Genomic DNA, 12,389 nt, shown 5'->3' with positions numbered 1-12,389 from the left:
TAGGAGCAAAGCTGACCCTGTCCCTCTAGAAAGAAACACTTCTGTCCAAACTACTCTGAATGACTTTGATTCCACTTAATGATTAAATTACGTACAGGAACCTGGGTTCAGGATGTCATTTCTGGTGTAAAGTCATTTAATAATGGAAGACTCTCCTTTCAGATCATCACAGATTTTGACATGACCTTAAGCAAATTTGCCATCAATGGAAAACGCTGCCCCACATGCCACAGTGAGTAACATTCCCTGAGTAACATTCTTGTTTTTAAAGCACCCTGTAGCACCAACTGACCCTGTTTGTCTTTCTCAGATGTTATTGACAACTGTAAGATGGTCACGGACGACTGCAGGAAGAAAGTATGCTGTCCTTGTTCTTATATTGCAGTAATATACACAGCTGTGTTTTGTGTCAAAGCATGAAATGCATTAACATTGACATTGTTTCAACAGCTGTACCATCTAAGGGATACCTACTATCCTATAGAGATAGACCCACAGCTGACCATGGAGGAGAAGTACCCATTCATGGTGGAGTGGTGAGTGTGCATATTTAGTTTTAGAGGCTGTGAATACTCACAATACTCACCATAATTATTACGTTCATTACTGTGGCTTTAAATATATCCCAGCAGGCATCAGTTAAGTTAAATAATGTCAGTATGTTTCTCTCTGTCTTAGCCTCAGTAGCTGTGGACAAAGCAATGAATAATTTACTTTTTCTGGTGTTTCCTTGCAGGTATTTTAAGTCTCACTCTTTACTGGTGGAGCAGCGATTGGAGAGAGAGAAACTCCCTGAGGTTGTGAGGGAATCAGATGTTTGCCTGAGGTGTGTTTTTCATGATCATTCATTCATTTATTCAAAATATTGTTTAATGAATTTTATAGAAATACATATGTATTAATTTTCAATCTTAAACCCTGTAAACTTTTAGGACCTGTGTGTTTGCCAGGACCTAACTGCCTAAATTACACATCAGTGCCATAATAGTTACTGATTGATAGTAGTAACTAATTGATAGTAGTTATGTATTAATAGTGGTTACATAATAGTAAATATTGAAATTAATATCTGAACATTAATCACTAGAGCTAGTGGAATTTGAACTTTCCTTACAGTGACTGAAGACAAATACACCTGTGCAGATATGCAGAGTTCAACATGAGATTGAAAACCATTCATTCATTCATTAACTGTAAGCGCTTATCCAGTTCAGGGTTGCAGTGGGTCCAGAGACTACCTGGAATCATTGGGCACAATACGGGAACACACCCTGGAGGGGACGCCAGTCCTTCACAGGGCAACACACACACACACACACACCTACAGACACTTTTGAGTTGCCAATCCACCTATCAACATGTGTTTTTGGACTGTGGGAGGAAACCGGAGCACCTGGAGGAAACCCACGCGGACACAGAGAGAACACACCACGCTCATCACAGACAGTCACCCGGAGGAAACCCACGCGGACACAGGGAGAACACACCACACTCCTCACAGACAGTCACCCGGAGGAAACCCACGCGGACCCAGAGAGAACACACCACACTCCTCACAGACAGTCACCCGGAGGAAACCCACGCAGACAGAGAGAACACACCACACTCCTCAGAGACAGTCACCCGGAGGGATCCCACACAGACACAGAGAGAACACACCACTCTCTTCACAGACAGTCACCCGGATTAAACCCACGCGGACACAGGGAGAACACACCACACTCCTCACAGACAGTCACCCGGAGGAATCCCACACAGACACAGAGAGAACACACCACACTCCTCACAGACAGTCACCCGGAGGAAACCCATGCGGACACAGGGAGAACACACCACACTCCTCACACACAGTCAGCCGGAGGAAACCCACGCAGACACAGAGAGCACACACCACACTCCTCACAGACAGTCACCCGGAGGAAACCCACGCAGACACAGGGAGAACACATCACACTCCTCACAGACAGTCACCCGGAGGAAACCCACGCGGACCCAGAGAGAACACACCACACTCCTCACAGACAGTCACCCGGAGGAAACCCACGCGGACACAGGGAGAACACACCACACAGTCACCCGGAGGAAACCCACGCGGACACAGGGAGAACACACCACACTCCTCACAGTCAGTCACCCAGAGGAATCCCACACAGACACAGGGAGAACACACCACACTCCTCACAGACAGTCACCCGGAGGAAACCCACGCGGACCCAGAGAGAACACACCACACTCCTCACAGACAGTCACCCGGAGGAAACCCACGCCGACCCAGGGAGAACACACCACACTCCTCACAGTCACCCGGAGGAAACCCACGCAGACACAGGGTGAACACACCACACTCCTCACACACAGTCACCCGGATTAAACCCACGCGGACACAGGGAGAACACACCACACTCCTCACAGACAGTCACCCGGAGGAAACCCACGCGGACACAGGGAGAACACACCACACTCCTCACAGACAGTCACCCGGAGGAAACCCACACAGACACGGAGAACACACCACACTCCTCACAGACAGTCACCCAGAGGAAACCCACGCAGACACAGAGAGAACACACCACACTCCTCACCGACAGTCACCCAGAGGAAACCCGCGCAGACACAGAGAGAACACACCACACTCCTCACAGACAGTCACCCGGAGTAAACCCACGCGGACACAGGGAGAACACACCACACTCCTCACAGTCACCCGGAGGAAACCCACGCGGACACAGGGAGAACACACCACACTCCTCACAGACAGTCACCCGGAGGAAACCACGCGGAGGAAACCACGCGGACACAGGGAGAACACACCACACTCCTCACAGACAGTCACCCGGAGGAAACCCACGCGGACACGGGGAGAACACACCACACTCCTCACAGACAGTCACCCGGAGGAAACCCACGCGGACCCAGAGAGAACACACCACACTCCTCACAGACAGTCACCCGGAGGAAACCCACACCGACCCAGGGAGAACACACCACACTCCTCACAGACAGTCACCCGGAGGAAACCCACGCGGACACAGGGAGAACACACCACACTCTTCACAGACAGTCACCCGGAGGAAACCCACGCGGACACAGGGAGAACACACCACACTCTTCACAGACAGTCACCCGGAGGAATCCCACACAGACACGGAGAACACACCACACTCCTCACAGACAGTCAGCCGGAGGAAACCCACGCAGACACAGAGAGAACACACCACACTCTTCACAGACAGTCACCCGGAGTAAACCCACGCGGACACAGGGAGAACACACCACACCCCTCACAATCACCCGGAGGAAACTCACACAGACACGGAGAGAACACACCACACCCCTCACAATCACCCAGAGCAAACCCACGCGGACACAGAGAGAACACACCACACTCCTCACCGACAGTCACCCAGAGGAAACCCACGCAGACACAGAGAGAACACACCACACTCCTCACAGACAGTCACCCGGAGTAAACCCACGCGGACACAGGGAGAACACACCACACTCTTCACAGACAGTCACCCGGAGGAAACCCATGCGGACACAGGGAGAACACACCACACTCCTCACAGACAGTCACCCGGAGGACACCCACACAGACACAGAGAGAACACACCACACTCCTTAGAGACAGTCACCCGGAGGAAACTCACACAGACACAGGGAGAACACACCACACTCCTCACAGTCACCCGGAGGAAACCCACGCGGACACAGAGAGAACACACCACACTCTTCACAGACAGTCACCCAGAGCGGGACTTGAACCCACAACCTCCAGGACCCTGGAGCTGTGACTGCGAGCTGTACCTGCTGCACCACCACCATGCCGCCTAGTTTGAAAACCACAAAGGAAAAATGCATAGTTTGATTTGTCACATAACTCTTAGTTCACTTCATGTTCAAACTGCATAAAGCTCCTGGATCGTAGATGTTCAGTGTGTTTAAATACCTGCTGCAGGGAGGGATACGAGCAGTTCTTTGATCGGCTTCATGAGCACAAGGTTCCCGTGTTCGTCTTCTCCGCGGGACTGGGGGATGTCTTGGAGGAGGTCATCAGACAGGCTGGAGTCTACTACCCCAACATCAAAGTCGTCTCCAACTTCATGGACTTTGACGAGAATGTGAGTATCAAGCATTCTCAGCGTCCCTCTCTTGGTGGACTACATACATTTTTTGGGCAAACGTTGATGAACATCTGCTCATCCAATATTTCATCTGAAGTGAAAGGCATTAATGAAATGTGACGCTCTGGAGCAGCTACACATGAGCCCAAGGTCACCATGCCCAGTACCAAGTGTCAGCTAGTGGGGTGTAAAGCCCCCATGCAGTGAGCACTGGAGCAGTGGAACTGTATTTTCTGAAGTGATGGAATACCAGCACCTTTGGGGTGAGCTGTTAGTAGTTTCTTTTGACCCAGAACTATTCACGCAACCTCATAATGTCCTCACGGTTGAATGTCATCACAGAAATGTGCCTACATCTCAGAGGAGCAGGTGCTGTTACTGCAGCACTAGGGATTAAACTCCCTATCCACAAACACTTAAATACACACACACACAGTGTAATTGTAACCAGAATGCCTTACGTGAAGGGTGGCGGTTGTGTGCTGACTCTAAGTGCTCTTGTTCGGCAGGGCATTTTGAAAGGCTTTAAAGGCGAGCTGATCCATGTGTACAACAAGCATGATGGAGCCCTGAGGAACACAGAGTATTTTAAACAGCTGAAGGATAACGGCAACATCATCCTCCTGGGGGACTCTCTGGGAGACCTCACAATGGCGGACGGTGTCCCGAACGTGGATAACATCCTCAAAATTGGCTTTCTCAATGATAAGGTCATTCATTTTCTCTCTCTCTCTCTCTGTTGTTAATTGGTAGGTGATGCTTCTGATAAAGGAAGGGATGAGTACTGCTTGTAATTAAGGTGGAAGTGAACATCTTACTGATAAAGTGGGCACTAGGAGAGCACACGTCCACACAGTTATAGTCTGAACAGCATTGATATTCAGGACTGTGTAAAAGTATAAGATTTTAATTTAATAATAATAGAAATTAGAATAAGAGCTCACTTCATTGCTCCATTTCAGTTTTGTCCTAGAATTATACATAGAACTGGCCTGTAACTACTTGACCCATCACTGCATCCTGTTACTATTTTCTTATCCTCCCTGCTTTAGCTGTTTTACTAGAAGTATGTGTTGTCTCTACAGGTGGAGGAGAGTTTGGAGAAATACATGGACTCTTATGATATTGTTCTGGTGAAGGATGAAACCCTTGAAGTGCCCAATTCCATTTTACAGAAGATTTTATGATTGAAAAAGACTCACAGCCAGACGTCACCGGATTAACACCAGCTCTGTGGGGGCCGTCTGCCACGTCAAGCACACACAAGCCATACACACCTCACGCCACTGTCTTTTAAACTCGTTGTCCCCTAAATGAACGATTGAAACATCCAACATGTCCCCGTGTCGGTTCTGCATTTTCTTCACTTCCTATCACCCTTGGTAAACAAAAACATAGAAGGAGTTTATATAGAGAGTGAACTTATTCAATTTGCACATTCTTATAAATGTGAATGTTCATTATTTTTATATTCTAAGGTTTATATTCAGTGGACAAATTTTGCAATAATACCTGGGATGGTGGCAGATCATGGTGATGGTTAACATGGGCCCTGCTAGCGTTTTTAACTTGTTTTATGGGAGTCATATCCTCCTTTTTTAAATAAAAATGGGCTGACAGCCGGGCCTAACCATGCACGTCTCCGGCTGTGTCCGAAACCTTCGGATTCACAACTGATGACCAAAAAGTACCTGAATTATACACTACACAGAGTGAAAATTCAACGTGTGCGAACCCTGGGCACTTGGGCTGGGCATGCGTTGGACTCCTGTGCTTTTACCTCTTACGTATTTTAAGTCTTGTAAAAATGGTAACACATATTATGGTCTTTATGTCACTTTATGTTTTAAAAGGCATGGTACTGTGTAAATTTGCAGGCACTTTATTTCAGCACATCAGTTCACGGACGCGGTAATAGCAAAGTGTCCAGAAGGTTCCACACGGACTTGAACAGGTTTCTAAGCTGATTACATGCACTATGTTTACAAATAAGTGTGTAATACGTAGCACCTGATTTCGGACACAGCCTGGGTTTCCATCTGTCAGTCTGGTCGGTACGTGAGAAGCGTTTGCGGAAAAAAGAAAACGCATGGATATTATTCCATAGCAATACAATATTTTAAATGAAACAAAGTTAATGAATGTACTGTGAGTTTTGTGTCAGACAGAAGTTTCTTTTTGAGGTGCAGTTACAAACTTGGGCCTGTTTTCTGTGTTTGCAGTTATACTACCTCTAACAGTGCACCAAAAAATGCCGACATGGCTTTTATCCGTTGTCAGAAATTGTAGCATTTTCCAAGGCACTGTTTATTTTTGTTTGTTTTTGTTAGTTTTTTAAAGCTATCACTTGTGAGGTGGACTTGCCTGTATCAGTTTGCACTACCCTCATCTTTGTTCAAGTTTTAAGTCTTGCTGTATATGTGCTACTCATTTGCATGCTGCCTTTTTTTTTTGTCCATAAAATGAAATGAAGAGGAGTAAATAAATGTCAGTGACAAGCACGTTTCATTAATCATGAATGGTTTGGAGACCTTAGGGAGACATTTTAAATACTGGGGCTATATAGCTGCTGTATGAACAATAATGTTGTCTTTAAAAAGTGATTTTACAGGAGGGAAAGGAACAATCTCGGCTTTTAATGGAAGTTAAAGAAACAAGAATTAACGTTCTTTTAAACACGACGCTGAAGTTAGTTACTTATTCGCCAGTTTCTTATTCGGATTCTCTGTTCCACCTTAAATGGTGCTGTAGTTGCATTCTGTCGCCGCTAGATGGCAAAGTATGAACACACCTTCCATAACATGGAAAAACTACACGTTTAGCTTCATTCATTGGACATTATCTCTTTATTTTCAAAGTGTCTCAGGAATGTGAAAGGCACAATATAACAGACTATTACTATCCTGAAGATGAAGAAATTTTACTGTGGAATTATTTTGAAATTATTTAGCCCTATAAACATAGCATTAGACATGATAGAATATGTGGAGAAATTTGGCTAAATTCACTGGATATTAACTCTTTATTTTCTAAGAGTCTCAAAAATCTGAAAGTCTCACTGAAGACACAATATAACAGACTATTAATACCTTGAAGATGAAGACATTTTACTGTGGAATTTTTATATAATGGCCCTATAAACATGATAGAATGTGTGGAGAAATTGCACATTTGGCTAAATTCACTGGATATTATCTCTTTATTTTCAAAGTGTCTCAGAAATCTGAAAGTCTCACTGAAGACTCTATATAACAGAATATTAATATCCTGAATATGAAGAAATTTTACTGTGGAATTATTTTGTAATAGCCCTATAAACATAGCATTGGACACTGTAGAATGTGTGGAGAATTTGCTTATTTGGCCTAATTCATTGGACATTATCTCTTTATTTTCAAAGTGTCTCAGGAATGTGAAAGGCTCACTGAAGACACAATATAACAGACTATTAATACCCTGAATATGAAGAAATTTTACTGTGGAATTTTTATATAATGGCCCTATAAACATAGCATTAGACATGATAGAATGTATGGGGAAATTGAGCATTTGGCTTAATTCATTGGACATTATCTCTTTATTTTCAAAGTGTCTCAGAAATCTGAAAGGCCCACTGAAGACACAATATAACAGACTATTAATATCCTGAAGATGAAGACATTTTACTGTGGAATTATTTTGTAATAGCCCTATAAACATAGCATTGGACACTGTAGAATGTGTGGAGAAATTGCTTATTTGGCCTAATTGATTGGACATTATCTCATTATTGTCACAGTGTCTCAAACATCTGAAAGGCTCACTGAAGATACAATGTAACAGACTAATAATTTGCTGAAAATGACGAATTTGTACTGTGGAAATTTTATATAATTGCACTATAAACATAGCATTGGACACGATAGTATGTGTGGAGAAATTGCACGTGGCTTAATTCATTGGTCATTATCTCCAAATTATCAAAGTGTCTCAAACATCTGAAAGGCGAAGATGCAATATAACAGACTATGTTATCTTTTTATTTTTTACTTTTAAAGTGTCTCAAAAATCTGAAAGGCTTATTGAAGACTAAAAAGACTATCAGAATCCTAAAGATGAAGAAATGTCACTGTGGAGTTATTAATTTTATTTTTTTTTTTTTGTCATGGCCCTGTGAACACGGCATGTGATATGAACATAGCATGTGGAAACATGAACTTTGGTTATACATTCATGTGAAAAGTTAGGACACCCCATGAAAGCCTTTGTCTTCTTAAACATTTAATTATACGAACACATGAGCTTCATTTGAACAGTACTGAGAGATGGAGCTTATGTAACTAAACAAATAAACCTGAAGAAATTACTTAAAAATATAAGATGTAAAACGGGCGGCACGGTGACAGCAGGTAGTGTCACAGTCACACAGCTACAGGGACCTGGAGGTTGTGGGTTCAAGTGCTGCTCCAGGTGACTGTCTGTGAGGAGTATGGTGTGTTCTCCCTGTGTCTGCGTGGGTTTCCTCCGGGTGACTGTCTGTGAGGAGTGTGGTGTGTTCTCACTGTGTCTGTGTAGATTTCCTCCGGGTGACTGTCTGTGAGGAGTGTGGTGTGTTCTCCCTGTGTCTGCGTGGGTTTCCTCCAGGTGACTGTCTGTGAGGAGTGTGGTGTGTTCTCACTGTGTCTGCGTGGGTTTCCTCCGGGTGACTGTCTGTGAGGAGTGTGGTGTGTTCTCACTGTGTCTGCGTGGGTTTCCTCCGGGTGACTGTCTGTGAGGAGTGTGGTGTGTTCTCCCTGTGTCTGCGTGGGTTTCCTCCGGGTGACTGTCTGTGAGGAGTATGGTGTGTTCTCCCTGTGTCCTCGTGGGTTTCCTCCGGGTGACTGTCTGTGAGGAGTGTGGTGTGTTCTCTCTGTGTCTGCGTGGGTTTACTCCGGGTGACTGTCTGTGAGGAGTGTGGTGTGTTCTCCCTGTGTCTGCGTGGGTTTCCTCCAGGTGCTCCGCTTTCCTCCCACAGTCCAAAAACACACGTGAATAGATGAATTGGCAACTCAAAAAATTTCCCTATGTGTGATTGTGTGAGTGAATGTGTGTATGTGTGTGTCACCCCTTCCAAGGTGTGTTCCTACCTTGTGCCCAGTGATTCCATGTAGGCTCTAGACTATGGACTTTGTATGTCCTATGGAATTTTTATTTTTTAATTGTTAGATTATCAAGAATCTGTAATTGATATGAGAGAAGGTGTAGTACAAATATAATATCACAAAGTGTAGAGTGTGTTTGTTTAAACACTGAATGTCAGTGTGTATATTCATGATGCCTGTTTATTATTATTATATTTTTATTATTATGCCATTTTATAGCAATTAGTCAGGTTGCCTGGCAACATATTAATATAAAAGAGGGCCTTACATATGAAAAAAATCTGTAAAAAAGACAAAAGGAATTTGTGGTTTTCCCCAAAAAATAAATCCCAAATAGTTAAAGTAAATATTATATTTTTGCGTATATTAATGAAGGTTGCTCTGAAGCAAGAATTAGCACAGTTTAGGCAGCTCGGCCCAGTGAGGCTAAACAAGGCATTGATAAGATTAAGTTTGCCTAAGCCCTAAAGCTTAAAATGTAAGAAAGTTTATTAAAGGGCATTATTGACCATAACAATATAGAAATGTTTAAAATTGTGAAAAGATCATTTAATTAAGTCATTTCACGATTTTAAACATTTCTATAAAATAATACTCTGATCCAAATGCAGGTCTTGACTGACCTTAGGCGAGTCCTACAGCCAAGATGTGCTCTCAGTAACATTCTTTATGTCAACGAGGCTTTTACTGATGCACTGGGCACAACTGTCATGGGTATCAAAGTGTTAAATATTATGAACCAACTTTTGAAGTTTCTCACAAACCATGTTCAAAATCTTCATCATAATCTTCACAGCTCGAGACATGAGAACGTATGAACACAGTTATTTATCATGATTAAGACCAGCTCTCAATAGTGATGATCTCAACAGTTAAAATGTCTTTTAAATAAACTTCCTTTCATTTTTCTTACTCTGTAAATAGACACTAGTCAGTTAGTCCTTGTTTGACCTCACTGGCCCAAACTACCCACGACTCCCTATTAACTAATGTTACACGTATACATTTTTCTCTTGGTACTTTGACTGTTTGGGATGTAATTTCTATCCACACACAGGTTTGGCCTTTCCCAGTAAACAAGGAACGTCCCTGGACGTTCAAAATAGGTCTAAAAGTAGTCTGTCCGTCAAGAACATATTTTAAACGTCAATGGACGTCCAAAATCCATCTTAATAAGTTAGTTAAGTGGTGACCAATCGATAACGTCAGTGAACGTCCAAAACGCGTTTTATACAAGTAATTTATTTCGGGACCAATTAATAACGTCAACGGACGTCCAAAATACGTCTAATAGTCGTCTTTTCAATGTCTGTGTTTGGACGTCTTTTCAACTTTCATTTTCAACATTAAGAGAACGTTGATTAGACGGCAGTCATTACGTTATTTCAACGTTGAATCAACGGCTAAATGTTTACTGGGTTAGGCCTTGTACTTGCAAACTTTGCCTTGTTTAGCCAAGCTGCCTTGTTAGGCTTTTTACACCATGTTATTCATATTTAAGCCTCTGTTTTATGTTAAAATGTTGCCAGGCAACCGGACTAATAAAATTGCATAATACGTGACGTTATGTAATAACACCACGTCATTTCCGCGTCGGACAAACTCGCTTAGTTTAGTTCAGGAGACGGATCTCGACTCGACTGCTTCACTACGTCAGGCCCTTTACTCCTCCCCGTTTCAGCCTCTATGGGCGTGGTCTGTACCAGCAAATAAGAATATAATAATACCGGAAATAACCAGGCATTGTGAATATACACACTGACATTAAGTGTTTAAACAAACATACCTGTGAATTAAACTTTACATTTTGGGATGTTGTATTTGTACTACACCTTCTGTAATATTGATTGCAGATTCTGATAATTAAAGAATAAAAATGCCATATACCCAAAGTTCATGTTTCTACAGATTCATCATGTGCTATATTCACAGGATTATGACAAAGCAATTCCACAGTGACATTTCTTCATCTTTAGGATTCTGACTCTTTTATACTGTGTCTTCAATAAGCCTTTCAGATGTTTGAGACACTTTAAAAGTAAAATGATAAATGTCCAATGAATGAAGCCAAATACGCCAATGCTATGCTCACGGGGAAATTACAAAAACAATTCTACAGTAAAATTTCCTCATATTCAGGATATTAATAGTCTGTTATATTGTGTCTTCAGTGAGAATTTCAGATTTTTGAGACTCTCTGAAAATAAAGAGATAATATCCACGGAATGAAGCTAAACGTGTAGTTTTTCCATGTTATGGAAGGTGTGTTCATACTTTGACAGACAGACAGAATGCAACTACAGCACCATTTAAGGTGGAACAGAGAATCCGAATAAGAAACTGGCGAATAAGTAACTAACTTCAGCGTCGTCTACGTAGCCGAGTATAATCTGAGACACCGAGTTTAGCGAGTCAAGCTAACGTTAACTAACACCAACTAAAACAGGCGAAGTGAGTGTCCTCACCCTGTTTACCTCCATGTTACAGAGGCTCTTGAACACCTTTCGTTGGTGTCCTTACATGCCCATAGTGTTGGAAAAGCGCCAGTGAAATGAGCTACAGATAACGGAGTGAGCGGATGGTCCTTTCCAAAGTGCCCGTTTAAAGTGGACAGATTTAGTCCATTTTCTGGATATTTTGGGATCTTTGGTCCATTTGTTCACAGATGTCCCACTGTACATTGAATGATTGCAGCCAAAAACAACACACCTTTTCCTCATTTTACATTAAATTAAGTGCAGCTTCTAGAGTGTTGTCCACCATCTACGTCACAGGCAAGACGCCTATCAGAGTTTCCCAACACCGTTGTGGGGGAGGGGGGACCAACGGTCTTTTAAACCTTATTCCTTCAATTAGTGAGAAATAACATGTTTTCTGACTCTCAATAAACACAAGTTAGGAACTCAAACTCCACTGTATTTATTTGTTTGACACTTTCATATCGCTGCTGCTTAGCCTTTAATAATGTTGTCCTGTGCTGAGTAGTGTCCGTGTGTCACGCTCTGTTTGAGCCTGTAGATGGTGCTACTTCTTAGATGGTAAATTAAAATGCCCAACATTCTCCACAAGGGGGCACCGTTAGCACACATAATAGTTGACGCTTCGTAACTGTAGCATTAGCACTGTGCACTGTTCCTCCTGTCGG

The 12,389-nt window shown here is 43.0% G+C and overlaps 1 protein-coding gene across 4 annotated transcripts in view; it reads left to right on the top strand.

Annotated features, from left to right (window-relative positions):
- The window catches only part of LOC136679655 (cytosolic 5'-nucleotidase 3-like), a 36,249-nt gene extending 29,631 nt beyond the window's left edge, over positions 1-6,618 (top strand). For all 4 annotated transcript variants that reach the window (XM_066658303.1, XM_066658299.1, XM_066658300.1 and 1 more), the window contains 7 exons: positions 163-232; positions 311-357; positions 451-536; positions 737-826; positions 3,959-4,121; positions 4,634-4,834; positions 5,210-6,618. In XM_066658303.1, coding sequence (XP_066514400.1) covers positions 163-232; positions 311-357; positions 451-536; positions 737-826; positions 3,959-4,121; positions 4,634-4,834; positions 5,210-5,311 — 759 coding nt within the window. In that variant the 3' untranslated portion in view covers positions 5,312-6,618. The remainder of the gene's footprint in view (positions 1-162; positions 233-310; positions 358-450; positions 537-736; positions 827-3,958; positions 4,122-4,633; positions 4,835-5,209) is intronic.
- The last annotated feature ends 5,771 nt before the right edge of the window (positions 6,619-12,389 follow it).

The sequence above is a fragment of the Hoplias malabaricus genome, chromosome Y (genome assembly GCF_029633855.1).
Source record: "Hoplias malabaricus isolate fHopMal1 chromosome Y, fHopMal1.hap1, whole genome shotgun sequence".
NCBI lineage: Eukaryota > Metazoa > Chordata > Actinopteri > Characiformes > Erythrinidae > Hoplias > Hoplias malabaricus.
The sequence above is the reverse complement of the archived record's forward strand: the minus strand, read 5'-3'. Positions and strand labels throughout refer to the sequence as shown.